Genomic DNA, 26,901 nt, shown 5'->3' on the forward strand with positions numbered 1-26,901 from the left:
TTATGACTATATTTTCACAAGCCAAAGATAGATATTAAATCACCACCTAAAATTCTAAGTCTAAGGCCTCATGTTTGCAGAAAAGCTGCTTTTTTGCTGCATATTTTGTTTTTTTTTTGTTTTTTTTTGTTTTTGTTTTTTTAGCCAAAGCCAGGCGTGTCTACAAAACAAATTGTAAATATAAAATGGAGCTCTTATACTTCTCCCTTCTGCTCAATCCATATCAGGCTTTGGCTCAGAAAACCGCTGCAAAATCTGCAACAAAAAAGCAGCTTTTTTGCAATCTAATACATTGCATCCTTTAATGGCTACCACTTCACTGGATCTCCCTGTCTATCTGTTTCAGCCCAAGACCTGGCAGTTTTAGCATCCAATATGGTGATTAGCATTTATAACTTTATAACAGCCCATAGTCTGCTGACATATTTTGGCAACAATATCATTAGCAGGATAACTCAAGTAGAACATACATTTTGCGGCTGAGGTTGCAAATTTTGCTTACTTTTCGAGCCAAAGCCAAGAGTGGCTTCAAAAGGAATAGAAATATAAAGTAAGCTCTTAACTTTTTCCTTCTGTTAAATTCATTCTTGGTTTTGGCTCAAAAAAGCAGCAAATCCTGCAACATAAAGCACAGCTGTTCCAGAACATGTGTCCTCGGCCTCAGACTATTGTCTATATATGATCCATTCCTTTTGTAGCCACTACTAGATTTGGCTCAAAATAAACAGCAGCAAAATTTGCAAGGGAAAAAGCAATTTTACCACAACTTGGGACCTTAGCCCAAGGGTACATTTGCATGCAGGGACACCCTGCATTTTCTAGACAGATTTGCAGGAGGAATAAAAGTGTATGGAATCCATGTGGAAATTAACATGAGGTCTGGGTTTTAGGGATTGACTTGATGTTAACATGCGCCAAATATGAATATGAGTCACAAATTTTGCAGGGGCGTAACTTGGGGGGAGGGTGCAGAGAGTGCAGTATCACCGGGACTCAGGAAGCTTAGGGGCTCATAAGCACTGGCATTATTATTGAGATTGCAGCTTCCATCTGGTCCATAAGCCAAGGAAACCCTCAGATTTCCCTAACCACACTAAGGTGGATTAAACTCCTTAGCTCCCGTAACCATCACTATAAAGAATTCACTGTAGGGATGAGATAGGGGGCCCCAGACATAAGATTGCAATGGGGCCCATAAAACTTTAGTTATGCCACTGCTCTTTAGCATTTCTATGGTACAGTAAGTCACAAAATACAAGACCCATTGTCTTCTATAATAGAAGATAAAGTCGAAGCTGACTTGTATCCAGCACCGTTGTGCAACAGCCAGGCTTTATAAGGACCCATGCACACAGGGCATTCAGGACTGAAAAATCTGAGCAGTACATCACTTGGATTTTCCAGCCCGAACCCGAGCAGGAGAGATGGGACTGCTTGCATCATAGTGCCTGCCCATGGCTTCACTGTCCTGTACTGTATATAGTAGGCAGGCAAGAATTCCCAGCATCATAGATTACTACGATGCAAGGAGTCAAGTCTCCTGACTGGGCTTGGCTTGGCAAATCCAACCAATGTATGCATCCCATATTCAAGTCTGGATTGCATTGAGTGCATGGGGCATAACACTTGTAGGAAACACATTACTTGACACATATGACTTGAGATTATGAGAGAGACAATGGATAAATATTGTGATACCATAATTGACATGTATCCAGGCCTGAGGATTTATATATAAAATAATAAGATAACAGAAAGTAATACATATAAAATATAAGAATGAACTTATGAAACGCATTTATACCTGGTACAGGAGGAGGGGGGGCAGCAGGCTGCAGGGGATATGGAGGCTGGGAAAACGGCTTAACACTAAAGAAAATAATACAAATGATGAAATAAACATGAGTGTATGAAGGAGGTGGAAACCAATTCACCTTTGACTTCTTTCTCCATGAAGCAGTTTATGTGAAAGAAAGAAAGAGATAGTAAACACACCATTGTAGAAGGGGTAGCCTAGCTACATAGCAGCGTATAACCGGCAAGTCAAGTGACATATGGTGATGATAAGCTATACAACAACGCTATAAATGTTAGTAGATGTGGCTATAAAAAGGCTCCAAGGACACATTACTACACCAACTCAGGAAAAGCGTAATGGTGGAGGGGACTGCAAAGGAAAAGCCAACAAATTGCTTTCCAGCTTGACTTGACCTTGATGTACCAACAATGTCCTTGAGTGAGAGAAGTAAAGACAAAGCAAGGAATTTTACAAAGAGAGTGATAGCAGAACAGCGAAAAATCAGATCACTTACTCCTGTGTAGGCCGGGGCTGACCTGCTCCACCAGGCCAGAACTGGAAGAAGTCTGGAGACTAAAACATATAAGCAATATACAGTAGTTTAGAATCTATATCGTATGGTCATCTGATACAGATTCATTTCTGTCCACAGACTTTCCACATTTGCATTGGATTTACATGTTCTCCATGTATCATATATGCCACAGGGAATTAATGAAAGTGTGGATATATAGTATTTAAAAGGGTTTTCCAACTGCTCAGACCCTCACTTATCAGGGGAATGGAGGACTTCGGACCCCTGATCTGAATGGAATGGTGTTCAGGCAGTGCATGGTGGAGATAGCCAGTAGCTTGTTATCTTTGGAGTATCCACTGAAATGAGTGGAGCAGTGACTGACCAACTTTCCTTTCAGAATGGTGGACAAGTTCCATGTTCTCCTAATCAGTAGGGGGTCTGTGTAGTCGAACCCCCATTGATCTGCAAGCTATCCATATAGTATAATTTGCTTTAGTGAAAACCCCTTTCACAGGGTTAGATATCTTGTATAACACAACAAATATGGCTGATGATCCTGGGTTTCTTCCAGTAAGGAAAGAGCTATATACCAGATAAAGAAATTGCATGGACTGTTTTCCTCCAGAAACATCTCAACTGTCCTTGGGCTGTGTCTGCTATTGCAGCTCAACATTAAACTGAATGGATTGAGGCTGAGCTGTAGTACAACCCAACTCATGGACAAGTATGGTTCTGTTTTTCCAAGAAAGCCATGTATGGACACTAGTGTGCACAAATGGTAGAGGCAGTGCCTATAGTAACTAATTTAGTTTTTTTTTTTTTTTTTATCTAACCTGCATTATTAAATGAAGGGCTGGTTGTTATTAGCAACAACTTCAGTTTTGTTTAGTCTAAACTGAGAATATTCTCCTTCAAATTTAATTTTTTTAACCCCTCCAGAAACAAAAGAAAATCTCTTGTAAGACCTGCTGAAAGCAAATAGCATATAATACTTACCCCTGTAGTGGGTGGGAATGGGGTCTGTGATATACTGGGTACCCCCAGTTTATTTTGAATGGCCGTCGCAGATATAAGTTGTGCTGAAGACATTGCTGCCATACTCTGCAGAGCTTTGTCTTTTGCTACCTGATCCTGCAACATGAGAACAAAAACAATATAAACTATACAATAACAAACTCTCTATATCCTATACATACCAAATATATTTATAAAGATTAAATCTAGAGTCCTTAAAGAAGACATTACATAAAAACATCCTACAGGTAGTTCAGTCGTCCACACTGCCTAATAATATTTTAGATGGGCGACATATATGTATTTACCACCATTAATTTTCCAGGATTTGGTTTATTTGTATGGTTATCATAGCTCCAGAGGAACTTATCGAAAATGTTCTCACTTCCCCTTTCAGTATATTCACTCAACCACAAGACTGTGGGTTTCATGTGTCTGGCTCTTTATACAGTACAATACCTTTAAGCCAACTTTTAGTCTTCAAGACATTCTAATAGTCTAAAATGACTTGTTTGACTAGTTTTTCTTTTTATCGGTATTGTGTATTTGTTCTGCTGGCATGACCACAATTTAGCAATAAGAGAGGTGAAGAAGTTCTCTGCTTTAGGAAGTCCAGACAAGAAGCTGATCATAGTGTGTGGGACCACTGAGACCCCCTCTGTTGCTGTAATTTGTAGGCAAAGTGTTCAACCTCTGTACAGTAAGACCAGAGGAGTAATAAAGCATTGCATAGTCCCCATTCAAATGATGTGTAACATATTGATGTGCCATGTCCTACAATGCAAAGGTGGTCTTTATATGACTATACAGAACAAGGTGCCCACTCTATTAACTCAAAATTCCCCGTACGAAAGCTTTACTGGTCACCAGGAAATATTATTATTTCTACACCATTTGCAGTTATCTATCATTGATTAAAATGTGTGTAAAACGTGTGAGTAGTAAAAAAAGAAAAAGTGTAAAATCACTAGAAGCACATATTTCATATACTACACATTCTGTATGACATTCAGTAGGCAGAAGTCTCCTTCAGGCAGAGGCTTGGATTAATATTTTTCACGTTCACAAGGAAGTAGAACAGAAAAAAAAAAACACAAACCATTGTAATGCCATTTTAAACCACAACCCTTTAATGCAATATATTTTGCTGTCTGAGACCAACGTAAGAACTAAGAATTTACTATTTAACGTCAATGCAAAATATACACTTATTTTGCATTGTAAGCATATAACACACAAGTGCAATAGAAATAAACCACAGAATATGTAAAAATAACATGCAACTTCCTGAAACAGCACCAAAACCATTCACACAGAGAAAGCATTAGAAACGTAGTCAAATATAGGAACAAAGCCCATAATCTAAAGAGAGAGAATTCAAAGTTATATAATGATGGTTCTCTAGAACATAATATAGTATAGTATAACTAGTATCATACACTATATACGGTATGATGGCTTCACCAGTGTACAGATTGTTGTGGGTCCTTAATGGATGTAGCAGCCTTATTTTATGCACAACTATCCCCTCCGGCACTCTGACATCTTGACCTTGTAAAGCAATTTGAACCACAGCCAAATTGTGCCATTGGGCAGAGTTTTACCAGGGCTGAGCACTGATATCGTCTGAGTTTACCCATAGGTGTAATGTGAACTATAGAAACCATCTTTTCTCCATTTGTAATAAAAATTTTACTTTTGTTTTTAGGATGTGAATGATATAGAGTTCTTTATACAGACTCTTCCAATGTTAGTGCTTTGCATTAGAATGTATCAATCCATCAACCCAAGACAAACTCCCAATAATGTATATGCACAGGGAGAAATATAACATATCAGAAGCGAGAATAGTTATAGAGAGAGACTATCAACACGAGTTATTGTATTTGGTCATATCACACATTGTCTGTTTATCACTGTCAGGGTCAGCTACTATATACATTGCATCTATCAGATATCCCAAGTAGTTTAAGCCTTAAAGGGTATGCATCACCATTTTTTTTTTTCAAATTAAAACCAGATAGTGAAATATTTAACTTTGTTCTATTTTTTTTTATTTTCTGACTATAGATTTTCTGATCATGAGACTTGCCATCTTGCTTGAGTTCTTTCATTCCTCTATTGGTCTACCACAACATCTAGTGATATGCTTTACAAAATAATTATGGCCATAGGCAGAAACAGACTAGAGACAACTCACTGAGACCTAAGTTTCTAGACATGATCGGTGCAGAAAGGGGGAATAGATATGCACCTATTATAAGTTGTGGGTGCACCGATGGCTCAGGGGTCTTATCTACAAGGATGTTCTTTTTTGTAATTCTGTAAAAATAGCAAAATTTTGTACTTAAAAAAATCGTAATAATTCTGCATAGTTACATGGGAAAAAATCACACATTATGAAAAAATTAATTGAATGTAAAAAATGAACTGAAAATTTAGATCATTTTCTGGTGACACATTCTGTTTAATCGATTGCTTACTGTCAAATCCAAAACTTGTCACTTGTGTTCTACTAGTGTTCACGGCAATGGTAGTCAAGATGTAAAGGTAGGATGTAAAGTGAAGATCTCCAAAGGAGCTCCTAGACTTACATAGGTGGTAGTGGCCTTCATTCAATGGTCAGTTTCAACAAAATGTACCATATTAGGACTGTTGGTAGATCCCCATACAGGAGATAAAAAGTGAGTCCGTAAACTAAGCAAAAGACAATGTCTATGGTAACTTTAAGAAAGATCAATACATTGCTTTCCAGTCCACCGTTTCCAAGACACCTGTATTACAAGGGTGAGGAATGAGAAATAAGTGGATCAGGTTTTGTGCTTCCCCAAATATGAAAAGTCTTAGTGTTTTACACATGATGGGAAAAGGCGAAGGCTTTGTATTCAACCCAGTCCTATAGGATTCCCTCGTCTATTCAGACAGCTAGTTAAGGCCTACACTTTTTCCCATATGACCAATACACATAAACTAAATGTTCTAAACACCGACCAAAGAAATGGGAAGAGGTTATTATATTAGATCTTAAAACACCAACTTACCATGTTCATAGCCTGGACACAAAGACATTGTCATCCAGAGCGGAGAACAGGAAAGTTGAAATCCACAAGGAGGGATGAGGGGGGAAGTGGCATGGAATGGAGAAGGGTAGGGGGCAAGGGGAAGGGTATACAAAGAAAGAGAAACAATAGGAAGAGGGAGGAAAGGTGAATCAAACAATAATACATGTGATTCAATGAACAACTGGATGGATTACAATTGTTGAGAAAGCATTATCATGTAGGGAGACAACAGGCCAACAGGCAGCTACAAGGTGGTTAGGGATGGAAAGAAATGGCTGTATTTACAGGACTTCACTTATTGAAAAGGGAATGGAAATGCAGATGGAGTAATGTGTTATGGATGGATCACAATACTGGACATATAAACAGGCAAAATACAGTGTTAATACATGAGGGTGATGCCACATTATAATGTAAGACTAATGTAGGACAATGCCAAGCAAAGCAAGACAGGGAACTCAGATCAGCGCCCTTAATGTAGCACAGACAAGCTTGTAAGACATTTCATAGCAGGGCAAGATAAGGGGAACATCTTCTGCAGAGAAGATAACTTGCTGCTTTGACGGTCATCTCAAATCGTTCATTCTCAGTTCATATTTCTCGAAACCATGTCTTCATATCTTCAGAATCATGTTTTCATAGTCATTCCCAAGATTTTCCAACATGGTTGTGTTGGAATCAACAAAGAGTTCCCCAGTACATAGCCCTAGCCATGGCCTAGCTATAGGGGGTGAGGATGTAGCAATTGCTACTGGGCTCGAGAGCCTGATCGATCCCAAATTCCTCTGTACAAGATTAGAAGAAACCAGTGTTATGGACTGCACGTGGTAAGTGGAAACCCCATTACAATTTTTTACACTGGGGCACAGGAGCTTCAAGTTACGCCTCTGCCTACACATCTTAGCATGAATAACATTCATTTGTGAATGTTTGCCCTTTGTGTGATCTTATTTGGCTATATAGCTGTCTAGATTAGAGCCAACCATCCTCTCCCAGCATGTCACCTTGGAAATGCTTTGAGATGGAGAGCAGGAGGAGATGATCAGATTGACATATAATATTGTAGGAAAGATTCAGTATAAATTGGTAATTTATTGATCTAAATTCCTGTTATTTCTCTGTTTAGGGGTCCCGGAGGTGGCCTGAATCAGAAGAAGCTGTCAGTAGGACCACCCACTGGACTCTTAAGACCAAAATGATCGGGGATTGAAATGAACAAATTAAAACTGATAGACTCTTTTCTAACAAAATGATACATCAGTCTGTTCAGTCTGTGGCCATGCTAGTCATTCACCAGCCTTAGTACACATGACATATCGGATAACCGACTGTTATATCTATAATGGTCATCATTAAATTTCCACTATTTTACCAGATTTCAAAGTTTAGGTGAAATAAAGAGATGAGACTCCTTCATTGAATTTTGTGTTGATTTTACACAATGTTTTACTATTTTCATGTGGATATTAAGGTTGAAAATCGAGGCATATAGCTGGGTGCTCTATAAAAAAAACATTAAAAGGAAAGTACACTATATTAAGACATAAGTGTAAATTATTACCAAAGGACGATAGTTTTCCATAGGTGGTACTACACATTCAAGGTGATGCAAAAATCAACATGTCGCATTCAATAATTTGGGGGCTTTGTCTTCCATAGGGTAGTCCAATACATTCTACACACCTTTATATGATGACATTTCATTGGTTTAACCAACTACATCAAACTATAGTTACATATGTAATTGAAGAGTCATATTGTGCACGCATTTATCAAGCATCTCAGTACAATCCAATGTATATGCAACGTCTGTCAAAGGACCCCTCGATCCATTCCTGCCAACTGGCTATAGCAAACATGCATGTTTCCTGCCTAGTGCATAAGCCAACTCATGTATAATGCAGGCAAGTCAGGGAGCCAGCCTGGGTGCCATTAAGCAGGTGGAAGCAGAGATGCCAAAGCCAGCAGATATGAGGAGCAGGTGTCTTACTTACCTTCAGCTTGGACTGAATCTCTCGTGACTTCCGTCGTGCTAGGACTTGTATGTGACTAGACACCTAAAAAATTTTTAAAAAAATCCATTAATTTAAGGATACTGTAACCTCCAACCATAATAAGTAAGTAACTTCACCATAAGGAACAGTAAATTCAACTATAGAAAAATATTTTAATCATATGCTGACATAATGAGCCTGTTTACTTGTTTTACCATCAGGTGGGCAGATTACATTAAAGAGCAAAAAATCTCAAATGTAAGAATTAACACAATTTATACTCAAGTGATACATCTTAAGGTAGGGTTCACACTAAAAAACGGCAATGGTTGTAAATATAGACACAATCGGACACAAACAAACACTAAAGGACACAAGATAAAATCCCATTGAAATGAATGGAAATTGCAAACAGACCAGCTAGTGTCCATTGCTAAAATCTTGTACAGACAATAGCCACGGACACTGCTGAGCGGACACTAACGGTAGTGTGAACGCCCCCTTATAAACAGCATTTTGGAAAGTGCAAATCCACTTCTGTCCACTAGGTGGCACATTAAGAACAGGTTTAACAATAACAGTAGTGGCGAGTTTCAATCATGTTATTGCTTGGGTTGTAGACATATTGTATGATACTTCTAGAGATGTATTGTGTTTAATTTTAGTTCCATCATATACAGGTTGTTCTTGTTATAGTCTGAAAAAAGAGTGGCTGGGTATTATATCTGAAGATTACACTGCTATCCGTTATTCACAATCCTGCCATTCATTGTACGTGGGCTACAGAGCATTGAATTAGATGACGCTCAGTTGTGTTTTGTCACCATGTATATGAATTTAGGGTGCTTTAAGTTCTTTCATAGGGTTAATGTAAAAATATATTCTATGACGTCAATGTTGATGTATATTAGTCAGAGATGAACACCTGCAATGATTCAGACCTATGAATCAGAAGGACACTGTACAGGGCAGTAGCACAGTCAGAATGACATACCATCCTATCAATGACAGACACTAGATGGGTTTCAGGAGTATGTCGATCAGCATTACTGTGCTGACTGGAAACCATTGGAACAAAATGTTGTACAATTCCATAGATCATGAAATCCCTGAATAATACTGATCCCTAGAAATCATGTAGACAATCTGTAGTCAATCTCTGGAGATCCTAACATACTACTTGTAAGTAGGTAAACAACTGACAGGTCATATTATACAATAACTACAAACTTAGCTCCCAACACCAACGATAGACCATAGAACATATGTAGTAGATATGACCATTGTCAGTGGGACATAGAGTCATTGATGTATTTATTACAAGTCTTCAAGTCCTTTTTACAAAGAAGCTGAATGCCAAAGCTTTGTTTACCAAATTCCAAAGAGAACCATGGCCGTCACCAAGGAAAGTTCTGGTACTGGATATCAAATTTAAGCTGAAAGGCCAAGTCTTCCCTTGGGAGATCCAATCTTAATTATGAGGGATCCCACTATGTAATAGTCCTAATAAGGTGTATTGGGAGTTGTCTTATAGATGGTAACTCTTCAGAGCCTATAGCCAACTGTACAGGTTGTACTTTTCTAAGCCTCTCTCCTCACCTGTTTTCTTGTGCGCGTCTTTCCTGTTCGGAGTTTGATATATCTGGCTATTAATTCATTTCGGCCTGTAAATAGAGAAGGGGACACAAAAAACAACTATTAGTGGAAAATTGATGTAAACTATATACAGCCACTATCGGAAGAAAGACTGCCACTAAGATAGGAGATATAGAACATAAATAAATATATTGAATAAAAATCTAATTATACAATGTGCAGAGGAATAATAAAACATGTCGATATAATGAAACATGAACATTGCCTTCATATAGATACAGGAAAAAGAAGGCCAAATGATTTAGGTTTAGAAATATATATTCTATAAACCTGGACTATATCGTGTTCATTATTCGTGTGGTTGACTGTAGATTCTTTTTTGACATCCATATAGTTGTTTTTCGATTTTTTTTTATTGAAAGTAATAACAAAAATAAGGTACCAGGTCACACAAAAAGTGTACAGTGCTGCAGTCTCTAATGTTGGAACAAGGAACCTCATGGAAGCTTAGGTAGACCGATCTGTGTATAAGGGCCTACCTAGGCGGCCACTAGGTATTCCCAAGGGCAGGTCAGGTTTCTGATAGCTTGTCTACCTTCACAGTGCAAGATAAGTGATCCATAGATGCATGGCGTTTACCCAAATACAGTTATTGTGTGGTGGACTACGATAAATCAAAAAGTTCTCCATTAAATCATAGTAAAGTACTCTAAAGCTTGCAGGTCATTTCTTCCATCAAAAAATCCTCAAACAAGTCATAGAGCTATTCCTTCTTTTTATGAGTTTGGGCAGATGCATACAAAATATTCACTTATTTTCCCACAAGCATCCAAAACATCAAAACAGCTGTTTCAGTGTTAGTCCTTATCAATGCAAGGCATCGAAACCTGCGCTTTATGGAAAACACAATGATGTTGGTATGGTATCCCATATATATATATATATATATATATATATATATATATATATATATATATATATATATATATATATATATACTATGCCAATTTCAAAAATGCAGAAATAAAAAAGTTGCCAGAAAAAACTACATTTTCCCATGTCGCATCGTGTACGGTTAGAATGAAAGAATTATCCTGGACAAATTTTTTATGTCATGGGAGAAAAAGATTAAGTGGGAAACCAGATCTTAAGATGAAATAGCTGAGAGATCATGAAAATTGCAGGAGAGTGTTTCATCAAGCAAAAATCTATTTTTCTCCATGTGTTAAATTAATGTAGCAGCCACTTACTGCCCTATGGATACATTCAATTGTTGGGTCAGAAGATGGCGTGTTTTGTATACACCTTCCCTCCCAAGCCTTCGGGGAAGATAAGGGTCCCTAGGTCTTCATTATCTTTTGTTAGGTGACAGGGAGGAGACCTCATGCTCATGGCTCTAGGCAATGTGGGTGGAGGCGGCTGCACCTGGGGTGCCTTAGTGAAGGTAACATGATGGGAGCTTTGACAGAAGTTAATTGTACAAACTGGTTAAAAAAAGATCTTCAGTGTTCGGTTACAAACAGGTAAAAACGAGTCCATGAAAACAGTCGCTATAGAGGTCACAATGGTATATCGTTAATATTTTTGTAGGATCAAACTCAATGATACAAAGGTGATGCACATTATGATGGTGTACACATCATACATATGTTAGCCATAGGTCAGTGTAGGCGGTTGATAACCCAGCTAGATTCTCTTTGGATCCTATGTCCAGTCATGAAGAGCTACTGGACAACTACAACATACAATTCAGAAAATAAAATAGCTGGCCAGTATGGTGTCACAAGTCAATTATTTTACAGGAAGCCAAATTTCCCATAAGTATTTTTTTTTTTTTTTGGCGTGATGAAGGAAACCCATGCAAATATGAAGAAGATCATAGAAACTCCATGCAGATATTGCTCTTGGTGAGATTCAAACCCAGGATCTTACCGGTCATCAGTATTAACCACTGAGCCACCATGCTGCCCCCTACTTCACAAAACTACATACGATTTGAGCCAGACAAACAAATATTCGTCAAAATTAATCTTGTGAGCATCCCAAATCTCTAAGTGCGGTATAATTTTTTTTTTTGGTCATCATATGTCATAGTTTGCCGACACAGTAGCATACTTCATATAATACCCCTAGCCTATAGCTTTAATGGGAATAAAAGACAAGACGTGAACAGAACCCACATGGAACAATAGATAATATATAACAAGGGACATATAGATATTCATTTTAGGAAAAATAAGTTAGGCTCATATAACTTAGATTAAAGTCAGCCAAAGTTACAGATTTGGGAGTGAAAGAAATTTTCTGAGAGAAGTCCTCAGTAGCTGATACCTTTTTTAATGGCTAACTCAAAAAGTTTTTTGATGACATATTTCGAGCTTTCGGGACTACTATAAAGGTCCCTTCATCAGGATGGTACCATCCTGATGAAGGGACCTTTATAGTAGTCCCGAAAGCTCGAAATATGTCATCAAAAAACTTTTTGAGTTAGCCATTAAAAAAGGTATCAACTACCTGATGAAGGGACCTTTATAGTAGTCCCGAAAGCTCGAAATATGTCATCAAAAAACTTTTTGAGTTAGCCATTAAAAAAGGTATCAACTACTGAGGACTTCTCTCAGAAAATTTCTTTCATTTCATATCCACTGGCTAACACGGTACAAGGATATATATTTTTTCTTTTACAGATTTGGGAGTATCTGTCAATTAGTATTGTGGTGTCCCAGGCATGATCCAGCATGCCCAATTCTTTGTTCCAAAGGTAAGCTGCTGACCGAAGAGTCTGGCAGGAGCTTATTCTCATCTCCTCATTGAAAACACATGTATACTTAGCTGACCCCAGCATGCATTTGTATAGGGGTAGGTGAAATGAATAGTTGTTGACTATGTTCTATACAGTATAATGTGTATGAGTAGTTAAAGCATTCCAACCATTAGGAGAGTGATAAACTACATATTCAAAAATTAGCTAGGTACGCAAGGAACCCCTTAAGGTCAGGTTCACACGGAGTATTTTAGCTCGTGATTTGGTACGTAGACGCCGCGGGAGCCTTTGCGGGCCGTATATGCTCCCATTGTTTTCAATGGGAGCCGGTACCGTACACGCAGCCGCAAAATAGCACCGCGTATATGGTACCGGCTTCCATTGAAAACAATGGGAGCGTATACGGCCCACAAAAGCTCCCACGCTGTCTACGTACCACATTACCTGCCATAATACTCCGTGTGAACCCGGCCTAAGAAGACAACAGTACTATAAAAAATCATGTGATATTTCGTGTCCAGATTCACTGAGGACCATCCATCATGGACCAAAGGTGCATTGTTTTGCCTAGGTCCATATTTGCATACCATATTAAACATACTGGATTCAGTGGGACAGTCCCATATTCTGGATCCTGTCCCGCTGTCACAGACGGCAGGAGGTATGTCCCAGTTTCAAATCATCAACTTCTGGAGGGCACGGATGAGTTTAATACAGTGATGAAGCAGGAGCCATCTGCAGACAGCTCCTGTCTCACCACTCCATGTGTAGTACTCCTGTGTGCTCCAACCCCAGGAGCTGTAGGCGCAATGTGATGACGTCACTCACATTGCGCCTGCAGATCCCTGAACGCTCCGGGTGAAGAGACTGCTGACTGAGCAGCAGCGTAGCAAGCAGAGGTGAGTATTAGCATTTTTATTATGTTAAATTAGGGGCAAATGGAGGGGAAACATTGAACTGGGACATTAAAGTGGGGCAGATGGAAAGGGGGAATTAAACTGGTGCAGCTGGAGGGGGACATTAAACTGGGGGCATCTGTAGGAAGACATTAATCTGGGGGGGTAGCTGGTAGGGGACATGTCTAACTCTAGTTGCCCCCAGTTAACTGTCATCCTCTCTATCTGCCCCAGGCTACCCCCATGGTTTAATATCCCATTCCAATTACCCCCATAGTTTAATGTCACCCTCCAGCTGCCCCAGTTTAATATCCCTCAAGTTTCCCCCAGTTTAAACTGGAGTACCATGACAGGAACTTCATACTGTGGTGCAGTTGGAGTTGAACATTATAATGTGGAGGCATATAATCTTGGGGTAACTGTAGACACATTATTCTGTGTGGGGGCACAAAGAAAAATGGAAGAGAATGGGTGGAGTCAGTGTAGAACTGGGTGGAACTAAATCTGCCACGGCGCTGCACATTCTGTCCTTCTTTCTGTCCTTTGAAAGTTGGGAGGGATGCATTTGGGATTGAATACTGATTATAAATGACTGGAAAATATTTAAAGGGGCAATGTGACATTAGAAATGTCAGATAGCCCTTCTTGTCTATGGACTCGATAAATATTCAGATGACATGCGATTAATTCCAATACCAAATGAAACATCTGGATCAGAGAAGAACTGTTTATAGGTAAAAAAAGAACCTAAGATGACCATAGTGTATAAATATATTTTACTAGATTAAGAGAAACAAGACACACACTACACCACCACTTTGACAAAGGCATCTGGTCACACAGAGTAAAATTATAATGTAAAGTAGGTCACTTGGAGCATTCAGCAGCAGATTACAAAAGTAATCTCCGATTTGTTTAGAAATCCTGGTTCAAGACCAAAAACTTCTTTTCACTTTTCTTCTGGGGTTAAATCTGGTTTATTAGGCAGACAGAGAACCATGACACATTATAACTGCAGATTTTAACAGTAGCCACTAGGATACATTCAAGGGCAGATTAGTGAGATAACAGGAGCTTATTGTGCTTATTTTATAGATTTGTGCATGTAACAGGTTGGAAAGTTTACAGCCAATATTGTCACAGCTGCCCATTGCCACATAAAGCCACCATTTGGTCATCTCCTAACACATCTGCTTCACACACCCACCCTGTCTCGTGCTGCAGCACAGCCGTGGGGTTAGCACATCGCCTGAATGAAACAAGTCACAGCACATCAGTGACCAAATATAGCCATCATAAGACTTCAAGAAACACAAAGCCAAATCCCAAGAAACTGTACAGAAACTCTGGGCTTTGGACAAAATAGCAACTGAGAACCCAATACAACTGACTTATTAACTCCCTCCATGAGTCATTCACTACTGAGAGTCTTGGAAGCAAACCCAGTGTAACAAAATGTGCTCAGTTTGATCGGCCACTTGTCGGGATTTCCTGCTCTTATTTCTAATTACCTCTGCAAATGCACAGTCAGCAAAGCTGGAAAATTTATGCAGCCTATTGTGTAGCTCTGTTGCCATCTGCGTGTTTCTTAGGTAACTTTTTGTAACTCTTTTGCTTTAAATTGTCCATACACATGAGACATTTATCTGCAGATCATTGGTAGATCCAGCTTATTTTAGTAACTTCTGCTATTAATCTTATCTATAATCTTATGTCAAATTCTCAGCAGATTTCACTGAATTTAGTTGCAGACAATATCATATGTCTTTGGCCAGCTTTATTCGTCCATGAAACTGGACTCAATAACAAGTATCCTACAAATATTATAAATGTGAAAGTTTGTATGTTTGGATGTTTGTTCTGCAATCACGCCAAAACGGCCAAACGGATTTGCCTGAAATTTGCCACATACATAGATTGACACCCGGATTGAAACATAGTCTATTTACTATCCCATACATCACCGCATTTCTCGACCACTAATGACGAATTGCAGTTCAGCCTAGACTAAAGGACCCAAGATTACGTCATCCCAGGTCTTAGAGCCGTTTCCCGAATGGATGGCGCTACTGTGTTGGCGGAGCTATCAGCCAGACTGCAAGCGGAAGAACATGGCGTGTCTTGCACGCTCGGGAGAGGACCGAACATGCAGCCTTGGTTTACGGGCTCGCGAGCAGTGTATCGGCTGTACCGTTTCGGAGCAAAATAGAAAGTCAGGACCAGACCGAACAGGCAGCATGTGTGTGGAGATGCGAAGGGTATCGCCTGTGCAGTGTCTGTGAGTATGAAGGGAGAATATGCTGTTCAACCTCTGCTTTGGCCACGCGGGGTGGGGACGCAGGCCAGGGGGGGGCGCCCAGGGGGGCTGCCAATTGCAGAGATGTAGTAGAGCCGAGGCGCGGCCCAACCGCAATTGCATGCATATACGCAGGTCACTGCCAACAACCACACGCAGACGAAGTCGCGGGTAAATGCTAGTATACCATAATGCTAAAGCCCCTTGCAACCAACTGCCGTGTGGGTCACCATACACGCTACCCACATTTCTACGAGCCGACCATCAGAGGACAGTCTCGGGACTCGATCAGGCTTTAGTCCCATCCCTACTTACTCCCATTTCAGCGGTACCTGCGACTAGGACTTTAAGAGGGCATTTCTACCTGTACTTACTGTCGCTCCAGGATTGTTTGCTACCTTACAGACCTTGTGATCTTCTGTTGAGTCTGTGGAAGGCTCCATAGGAGCCGAAAACGTTCACATGTACACCATCTTGTATGACTACCAGAATGGTCTAAAATAAATTCTAATTGCATCCAAGTTCCAGTGGGATCTTCTTTTGCCGTGTGGGTCAGTGTTCTATCCAAATTTTCCCTGCAAGCACACTGACCATTTATCTCTGTTGGTTTTCTGGCTAGAGGGTGATATTATGGCACACATTTGGTGCAAAGCCCTTTCTTGTACCAAATGTGACAAACATATTCATTAACTCAGTTTCTGGCATGAGTTACAATGGAAGTATACGCCAGTTCTTAACTGATGTAAATTTCTATTCTGTCTTGGCCATGTGGCTGATTTATGAAGAGGCTAAAGCTTGCCTCTGGCGGGGCTTTTATCAAGACCTGGTTCACATCTGCGTTTGGTATTCCATTTGGGAAGTCAGCTTGGGGCCCACCGAACAGAATACCAAATGCATTGACAAGCAGAGAGCTTATGAAAGCACACGGACGCCATAGACTATAATGGGGTCCGTGTGTTTTCCGCACGGTGTCCGCACAAAATATGCGGAGAGAAAAGTACTTCATGAACTACTTTCCTCTCCGCATGACTAGTGCAAACACTGGGTGGAAAACACACGGACCCCATTATAGTCTATGGAGTCCGTGTGCGTTCATAAGCTCACCGCATGTCAATGTGTTGGGTAATCAGTAAGCGGAGACCCTGAACGAAATACGAATACTAATACTAATATGAAATATCAATCTTAGTAAATCTGCCCCGTTATGCATTTTTGGAGTAAAATATTGCTTTTTTTTTTTTTTTTTTTTTTAAATATCGACCTTGATCAGACTTAAGCCTTTTTTTATATATAAGACCCTAAATATATTTTCAGGATCTTCACCCTAATGTATTAGGGGGCATTCAAACGGGGCAAAAAGGCTTGGGTTTTGGCGCGACTCCGCACGGAATTCACGCGGTGTCCGCGCGAATTCCGTGCGGGATTGCTGCCAGAATCCACGCAGTTAAAAAGCCTCTCAATAGAGTTCTATGGTGAGGCTTTTTAACCACATGGATTCTGGCGGCAATCTCGCACGGAATTCGCGCGGACACCAATTGAATTCCACGCGGAGTCGCGCCAGAATCCGAGCTATTTTTTCCCGTGTGAATGCCCCCTTAAACAACTTTAGTGGCTGGGATAGAGAAAAATGATAAAAATTTTAAACAAATCATGAAAAATTAGACTAAATTGAAAAGAACTAAATAATTTACATGTAACACACATTCACATTGATACTAAATGTAACTATTTACGGCTTTTTAATGATACTCGGCTTAAACATAATTCAGCTTTTCAAGTTCAGACTTGCAAAGGGTTAATTCTGAGAAGAGTTAATAGACCATGGACATATAGCTGTTGTGTTACTCATAGGGTAGAACAGGTTTTGGTGAAGAGACTGCCTTCTTTCTCTTTCAATAGGTTTACTGTGCCTGAAGCAAATGTCAGCGAACGGCTTCTCAAGGACTGATGTGCAATGTCCGTCAAAATGGAGACAGGTGGCACTGGCAGGCAAAGACACCTGTTTAGTATTTTTACAGACAGGCAAACAAGAGAGTTTATCCGGTTGGGCCACTAAGAGAAAGAACAGATTTTTTTTTTCTGTTAAGCACATTATAAGTTATAAATCCATGCAGAGTGGCACAGTTGAGTATTACAGTTATCCGGGCGTGTTTTCACACGCACACACACATCAGGTCTGACTAGGTACCCCACTCCTCCCCCCTGAGTATTAAAACAATCATATGCATGATTCATGGCTCCCTCTATAATTGTGAGCAATGTTCTTTTAACTCGTTCTATGGCAAGACACATCGCAGCTCTAATTACTCACAATATGTACAAAGGGAAGACCAAAGCCAAGACAGAAGCCAAAGAGTCTTCCCTGTCAGAGTGTTTTCTTACAGGGATTTCCAAGGTAACAGGCAGTTTTTCCCAGTTCATGAGATGTCTGGTTTTGCCGGAATGTCCTATCAACTTCAGTGGAGCTGAGGTGCAATAAGAGACATAGCCAATGAGACATAGGCATTGTTTCTGGGGGAAAAAAAAAACTGCCATTTTCTAGTCCTGACAATTGTTTTTAAGTCCTGGGGTCCCACGTAGCGTAAATGCTGTGGTCTGGATGCAGCACCGCAGTGTTGTAGTCACTGTCTGTATCCCATCCATACTTTGCAGAAAAATATACGCAGCAGAAACCCTGCGATTTCCAAAACCATCAGAATTTTGGAAATCACAGAATGTCAATTATACCTACGGAAACGCAGGCAGTTTCCCTATAGGTATAATGGTAGCAGAAAATCCACAGAGGAAGCCTCTGCGGGCTTAAGGTGCATTCACACGGAGTAACGCGGCGCTGATTTTGGCACAATAATTTGTGTAAAAATCAGCGCACGTAAAATTAAACCCATTGAAATCAATGGGAGTCTTTTTCAGCGCTGATTTTTACGCGAGTTATTGTGCCAGAATCAGTGCCGCATTACTCCGTGTGAATGCCCCCTTAGTCCGGGGCCCCATGGGATGTAAACGCCACGATTTGCCTGGTGTTTTACAGTGCAAGCAAAGGGGATGGGATTCATGCAAATCCCATGCCCACTTTGCGGAAGAAATCGCAGCGCACACACGCTGCGATTTGCAAAGCCATTGCAAATTGCAGCATGTTAATTGCTGGCGGGTTTCCCGTAGATATAATGTTAAGAGAAAGTCCGTAGAGGAAAACTCTATGAACTTTCTCTTCAAAGCGCTACGGAAAGAACCGCAATGCGTTCACGCAGCGGTTCTTTCCGCAGCGCTTTAGCGCTGCGATTACGCCCCATGGGGCCTTAGCCTAACAGTGAGAAGTGCTGTAGGAAAATGCAATGGAACACAATGCGATACCGTTGCGGTTTTTCCCACTGTGCTTTTTAACTGCAGGCCAGTACATGGGGCCTTAGCCTAAGACCACAATACTGTATAAATGTTAGACAATGCTAACTACACAGTCAGTTTTTGAAAAGTTTTGGATTTTTGTTAAGGTGTTACTTAAATAAAACTATGGAAATAATGGAAATAAAACTATAGAAATTTGGTATCCCTGGAATGGTACTGAAACATAGAATACAGGTGACATGTTATGTTGGCTGCACAACGAAATCCGTAGGAAAGTCAAACACATGCACTTTTTTCACCAATTCCACCCCATTCAGAATTTTTTTCCAGCCTGTCAGTACATTTTTCAGGATAACAAATGGTACCAATGTGAAGAACAATTTGCCCTGTAAACATTAAGCCCCCATATGGCTCCATGAGCAGAAAAATAAAAAAGGTATGGGGATTTGAAGGTAGAAAGTAAAAAAAAAAATCGAAAATATCCCTCCAATGGGAAGGGGTTAAACTCACCCAGGCTTCATGCAAACAAACAAGTGTGCCATCCAAGCGCCTAACTTTAACACTGATTTTAATGGGTGGCTCGCTTCCATGAAAAAGGATCTGAATAGGACATGCTGTATCAATATCGGAATGGACAATCATAAGACACTTGGATTGCATACTCATGTGCTTGAAGCCATACTGTCGATTTCTCAACCACAAGCGCTGGAAGTTTGCTCCAAGCCTCAACTCCTCTTTCATTGAGATAATATTTCCTGACACTGCTTCTAATCTTCCCCCTATCGTGCCCCCTTGTTATTATTTGTAGTGTTTTAGATAGGAGGAATTGAAGGATACACTGTATTCTATGTCATTGAAAGTCAGCTGGTCAAACCATTTACCTATAAATAGGGTACATCCTGCACAGGTACATCCATACCAAAGTCGTAAATAAGAAAGACACCTCCATATTGCTATATCCCCTATGCCAGTACGGACATACCTGTACATAATGTCATAATGTATTCTAAGTAGACCAGTCGGCTCACCTTAGGTTGTATGGGTGGAAGCAACCTATAATTATTATAAGTTAGAGAACATAGGAGTGTATGTAGGTCACAACACTCAGCCCATGTTCTCTATAGCAAAATTTCTTCATGAACAAGCTTCCTGTTGCATAAGACACTTGACATTCCAATACATTAAAGTGCTATATATTGCATAGCACAGCCCTAAGAGGAGACAGCCTTGAACCTGACCTTTATAGTTTACAGGTCAACCTGCAATACCTGCCTAGATTATATGGATGAGACTCTGACCATACTATGGTAGAAAAATCTGCAAAATTAAAATTCTTTCAATCCAGAGATCGGTTTAAGCAACTGCTGAATCATCCGTAGCAGAAAAAGTTTATGGAAGAAGTTCATGTGCTGCGAGACCCAGTTGGGAGAAAAGAGACAGTTGTTGGAAGGAGGGGGAGGATATGGGGGTGGGGGGAGAAAGTAGCACAAGAGAAAGACTGAAATTCAAGGAAATAGGCATGCCTTGGTGTTAAAAGAAAACTACAGCAAGGCATGACAGCTGCTTTGGGGGTCAAAGGCCATTACTTGTGCATTCATGGGCTTAACAGTTAGAAGGCAGCACCTGCCAGCTTCAGGGTGTGTCTGGAATATTCACTGTTGACATGTGACCAGGAGCGAGGAGAGGGGAAGGAAAAAAAGGGGGATTAAATAGATAATGAAAACAAAACACTAACTAGCATAGAGAGGTAAGGGTGCGACCGGCCTGAAGTTTATTTAACTGGCACGCAGAAACATTAGTAAGGTAGAAGGAAGAAGAATGGAGGCACTGAGGGTAAAAAATAACTAGAGTGACACAAAGGCCCATGGGGTAAGCACCAGAAAACGAAGGAGTTACTTTTTGCTACAGGTTTGTTTTCTTTGTAGAAGTTACCTAATCCTAGTTGGCATTGTGGACCGGACAACATAGTGCCATATTATTAACCCCTTCAGACTATTCATATTAGGTTTGACTGCACTTTAGTTTCAGAAATCACTACCAATGCATATGTTGTCTGTTACAGTGTGTATGCCTTTAGGCTAAGGGCCCCTTCACACGGAGTATATTCTGGCTGATTCGGAACGTGTAAACGTTCCGAATCAGCAGCGTTTAAAGCAGGTCCCATTGCTTTCTATGGGAGCCGGCATACGCGCGCTCCCCATAGTAATGAATGGGAAAAAGCAGCCCATTCATTTCTATGGGGAGCGCACGTACAGTCCTATGAAAAAGTTTGGGCACCCCTATTAATCTTAATCATTTTTAGTTCTAAATATTTTGGTATTTGCAGCAGCCATTTCAGTTTGATATATATAATAACTGATGGACACAGTAATATTTCAGGATTGAAATGAGGTTTATTGTACTAACAGAAAATGTGCAATATGCATTAAACCAAAATTTGACCGGTGCAAAAGTATGGGCACCTCAACAGAAAAGTGACATTAATATTTAGTAGATCCTCCTTTTGCAAAGATAACAGCCTCTAGTCGCTTCCTGTAGCTTTTAATCAGTTCCTGGATCCTGGATAAAGGTATTTTGGACAAACAATTCAAGTTCAGTTAAGTTAGATGGTCGCCGAGCATGGACAGCCCGCTTCAAATCATCCCACAGATGTTCAATGATATTCAGGTCTGGGGACTGGGATGGCCATTCCAGAACATTGGAATTGTTCCTCTGCATAAATGCCTGAGGATTTGGAGCGGTGTTTTGGATCATTGTCTTGCTGAAATATCCATCCCCGGCGTAACTTCAACTTCATCACTGATTCTTGAACATTATTCTCAAGAATCTGCTGATACTGAGTGGAATCCATGCGACCCTCAACTTTAACAAGATTCCCGATGCCGGCATTGGCCACACAGCCCCAAAGCATGATGGAACCTCCACCAAATTTTACAGTGGGTAGCATGTGTTTTTCTTGGAATGCTGTTTCTTTTTGGACGCCGTGCATAACGCCTTTTTTTATAACCAAACAACTCAATTTTTGTTTCCAAAATGAAGCTGCCTTGTCCAAATGTGCTTTTTCATACCTCAGGCGACTCTGTTTGTGGCGTGCTTGCAGAAACGGCTTCTTTCTCATCACTCTCCCATACAGCTTCTTTTTGTGCAAAGTGCGCTGTATAGTTGACCGATGCACAGTGACACCATCTGCAGCAAGATGATGCTGCAGCTCTTTGGAGGTGGTCTGTGGATTGTCCTTGACTGTTCTCACCATTCTTCTTCTCTGCCTTTCTGATATTTTTCTTGGCCTGCCACTTCTGGGCTTAACAAGAACTGTCCCTGTGGTCTTCCATTTCCTTACTATGTTCCTCACAGTGGAAACTGACAGGTTAAATCTCTGAGACAACTTTTTGTATCCTTCCCCTGAACAACTATGTTGAACAATCTTTGTTTTCAGATCATTTGAGAGCGGGCTGTCCATGTTCGGCGACCATCAAACTTAACTGAACTTGAATTGTTTTGTAGAAAGAAATGGTCCAAAATACCTTTATCCAGGATCCAGGAACTGATTAAAAGCTACAGGAAGCGACTAGAGGCTGTTATCTTTGCAAAAGGAGGATGTACTAAATATTAATGTCACTTTTCTGTTGAGGTGCCCATATTTTTGCACCGGTCAAATTTTGGTTTAATGCATATTGCGCATTTTCTGTTAGTACAATAAACCTCATTTCAATCCTGAAATATTACTGTGTCCATCAGTTATTAGATATATCAAACTGAAATGGCTGTTGCAAACACCAAAATATTTAGAACTAAAAATGATTAAGATTAATAGGGGTGCCCAAACTTTTTCATAGGACTGTATGCCGGCTCCCATAGAAAGCAATGGGACCTGCTTTAAACGCTGCTGATTCGGAACGTTTACATGTTCCGAATCAGCCAGAATATACTCCGTGTGAAGGGGCCCTAAGGCCCCACATAGTGAGCCGCAGCCATAAAGCAATGTGGAAAAACTGCGGCCAAATCACCTCATGTTTTTTACCGTGGCACTTTTACAGAAAGTCTGCACAGTTTTCTTCCACTGACTTTCTGTCCCTATCATACCTACACAGAAAATGCCAGTGTTTCTGTAGGTATAATTGACATGCTGCGATTTGCAAAAACGCATCAGTTTGTGAAATAACAGCATTTCCGCTGCAGATATTTTAATGCAGTGTGTGGATGGGATTAGCCAGAATTACAACCACTTTGCAGGTACTGTATGAAGCCATGTTTTTATTTTTGTCGCAGCATTTTCGCAATGTGGGGCCCCGGCCTTTATGTGCTTCCTTCCATTTCTACCATGTGGCTTCAAAAACATATCAGAAACCTATGAAATTAACCATAGGCCAATTGCAGATGGGCAGGGTACAAGCATAACACCAGGAACCTCCATTTAAGGCTATATGGAGATCGCAGTTTGATTTATTTGAACTATGGGTCTAGGGGGAATGGAAATACAGTCAGGACGAAAATGTCCTTAGTGTACATATGTATCTGAGTGTAAGCAAGTATGCGTGAGAGATATTTAACTGTAAAATTGGTGCAAAGACAAATAAATTCCTGTTTCCACATGGTGACGACCACAGTCGTCATGGGTCATATACATGTAGCACTGAATTAACGGTATCATATACAAAATCATACTGTGTAAGGCTTTGTTCACTTTGCAGATTCTATCACATATGATCAAGAAAAACAGCCCTGTATGCATAAACATCTTGAAAGAACCCAGAATACTCCATTATGAGTCAAGAGCATGCTCAAGAATCAATGGTATCTTCTGTGTGACAGATTTGTGGCAACTTGAATTGTTTTTGCGCTCCAATAAATGAGCAGAAAAACAAAAAAATAAATATGTAAATCTCTGTCAAATCCCACCCTAACAAATGCAATTTGTACATTACAAGCCAGCAGCGTCATTTACATTCACTATGACAAATAAGAGCCAACATATAGCTTTTCGGAGTCGCTGGTCTTTTGTTTCTATCTTGGTAAAATAATTTGTGGGGTCATTAATAGGCTCACATCCCTATCAGGACAGCAATTCATTCCTTTGGACTTCCATAACAGATATATTCATGCAGGAATCCTGTTGCATAGTATCTTCATAGACATCCCTATATGATGTTTTTTGAGGATCTACCGCTACTTTCTTTTTTTCATGCATTTTTTGCCATAAAAAAGGTCTTTAAAAGGTCTTGAAAATCCATGTACCAGACCAAAGTTCTTTGCTTACAGTCTCCCCCTGTCCCCATCAATCTTCTTGTATTCCACATGTAAATTCTCAGAGCAGTCCCATCTGGAAGACACATGTGCCTCACTCCAAAGCAATTCTGCAAATCTGAGCAATTGTGGCTGAGGACGCTGGAATTCCTGGCACGTAAGCCAGTTGTGGAAGGGTATTGTAGAAGAATAATCAGTCTAGAGATGGATAAGAGATCCCATCTTGGTCACATGTCTTAATCCAATCTTGTGACTCCAAGCAGGAAGTGAAATGGCAATAGGAGGTTCCCCATAGGCAGTCTTTAATAATTTGCAGTATCATTAATTCTTCATTTCTCAGGTTCTTCTCATGGCAATATTGGAACATGCCCACTCATGGAATCTTGTTTGTACTTTATTCCTTTAATGTCTTAAGTGGTATAGCAATATCACCATAACAGAACAGATCTATACCTGGACTTCCTGTCATGCGACCGCTAATTGCAATAATATTTTGTTTTCTTAGTGAAGGTCACCTGACAGGAAGTTCCTGCACATAATTTTACATAGATTCTTTTATGGCAACCCTGGCACAATGAAAAGATTTACATATTTGTAAGAGGTCAGACATCAGGAAAAGGAAAGAAAAACATGTATGACTTTTTATTATTAAAAAAGAAAAATTTTCAGTATAATATCTACTGAGCTATATTTCATATACCACTTAAAGTTTGCATACTATATATCCCTACATGATACATGATAGCAATAATTGTATAAGAAATATGCTATCTGATATGATATCAGGGTCTGTACAGAAGTTCATAGCTATCCCAAACATACTGCTGGCCATATCTAAATGAATAAAATAGGCAGATTTAGGCTATGACCACATATGTTGGTCCCGCAGCAGAATATCCTGCATCTGGCTTTTGCCACAAGCTTAACCCCTGAAGCAACTTTTTTTTTTAACCTTTGCATTGCAAAGATTAAAAACCGCAGCAGAGTCTGCAGCAATAACTGACTAATGCCCCGTTCACATTAGCGTTCAGCTTCCGTCCAGAAGGAGTCCGCATGAGGACCCCCCTGAACGGAATACCAACGCAAACGCTGTGCAGTTAAAGCATACGGACCCCATACATTATAATGGGATCCGTGTGCTTGCCGCACACTGCCTGCACGAGATTCAGGTCCCTTAGGGTTCATTCATACAGAGTTTTTTTGGCGCTGATTTTGATGCTGAATCCACATGGAAAAAATGCCACCCCATAGAGTTCTATGGGTTCCCTCACTTTATTTTTCCACTCACGGAATTTTTATGCTAGCGGAAAAAAAGCTTCCTTGAGGTGGATTCCGCCTGCAAAAACCAACGCAATCAATGGGAGGCAGAAAATCCACGCCGCAGATTTGTGCGTGGATTTGGCAAAAACCGCACAGTAAAAACGCTAGTGGTTTTTTTCAAGGTCCATACACTGTGCTGGAGGGAAAAAAACAAAAACTAAAAAAAGCCTCAAAAAACGCTCCAAAACCGCTTCAAAAAACCATTTCCTAATTCCTGAAGCTGATTTTTTCCTCGCCAAAATCCTTGCCAAAAAACTCAGTGAGAATGGACCCTTAAGGTCCATTCACATGGAGGAAAATGGTGAGGAATTTGGTGTGGAATTTCAGTGCTGAAATTCCACTCCAAATTCCTCACCATTTTCCTCTGTGAATGGACCCTTACCATGAGCCAGGTTTGACCCAAATATCCAAAATTGTTCAGTTTTTAACCCCTACCCATTGGTGGGATTTTTCAATTTTTGCTTTCAGAGAGCTATATGAGAGCTTAATGTTTGCAGGACAAACTGTTCTTCACAATGGTACCATTTACTATTCTGTACAATGTACTGGGAAGCTGGAAAAATATTCAAAATGGAGTGGAATGGGAGAAAATGACATATCACCTGTATTCTATGCTGTGATGTATCATTCCAGGGATACCAAATGTATATAGTTTTATTTACATTTTGACCCCTTAAAAAAAATCCAAAACTTTGTAAAAAGCAGTGGAGAACTGGTAGCTATGGCAATAGCTATCTTTAAAGACCCAGCACCTGGCGAATGTCGAGAAGGAGTTAAAGAAACCAAACAATTTGGGATACATCTCGGACAAACTAAAATGACCTCTGCAACATATATTGTGGTAAATTCTTACACTCTGGGGACTCTTCAGACCCCATTGGTGAAATAGGTGGAGGACCAGTGGAGGTGTAAGAAAAAAAAGAAATTATACTCATCTTCCATCGCTTCTTTTGGGCCATTTTGCGGCATCCGACACTCCCCTGGTGATGACATAATACTTGGTGTGCCCATGTCACCACTGAGGCCCAATCACAGGTCTCAATGGTGAACTCAGGTAC

General features: G+C 40.2%; 1 protein-coding gene across 4 annotated transcripts in view; it reads right to left on the reverse strand.

The window, feature by feature from the left end:
- TEAD2 (TEA domain transcription factor 2) overlaps positions 1–26,901 on the reverse strand; it is a 77,132-nt gene that overhangs the window by 22,249 nt on the left and 27,982 nt on the right. For all 4 annotated transcript variants that reach the window (XM_075280205.1, XM_075280202.1, XM_075280203.1 and 1 more), the window contains 5 exons: positions 9,985–10,049; positions 8,386–8,448; positions 3,312–3,446; positions 2,313–2,371; positions 1,805–1,869 (listed from right to left, as the gene is read on the reverse strand). In XM_075280205.1, coding sequence (XP_075136306.1) covers positions 1,805–1,869; positions 2,313–2,371; positions 3,312–3,413 — 226 coding nt within the window. In that variant the 5' untranslated portion in view covers positions 3,414–3,446; positions 8,386–8,448; positions 9,985–10,049. The remainder of the gene's footprint in view (positions 1–1,804; positions 1,870–2,312; positions 2,372–3,311; positions 3,447–8,385; positions 8,449–9,984; positions 10,050–26,901) is intronic.

Source organism: Leptodactylus fuscus, chromosome 6 (genome assembly GCF_031893055.1).
Source record: "Leptodactylus fuscus isolate aLepFus1 chromosome 6, aLepFus1.hap2, whole genome shotgun sequence".
NCBI classification, from domain to species: Eukaryota; Metazoa; Chordata; class Amphibia; order Anura; family Leptodactylidae; genus Leptodactylus; species Leptodactylus fuscus.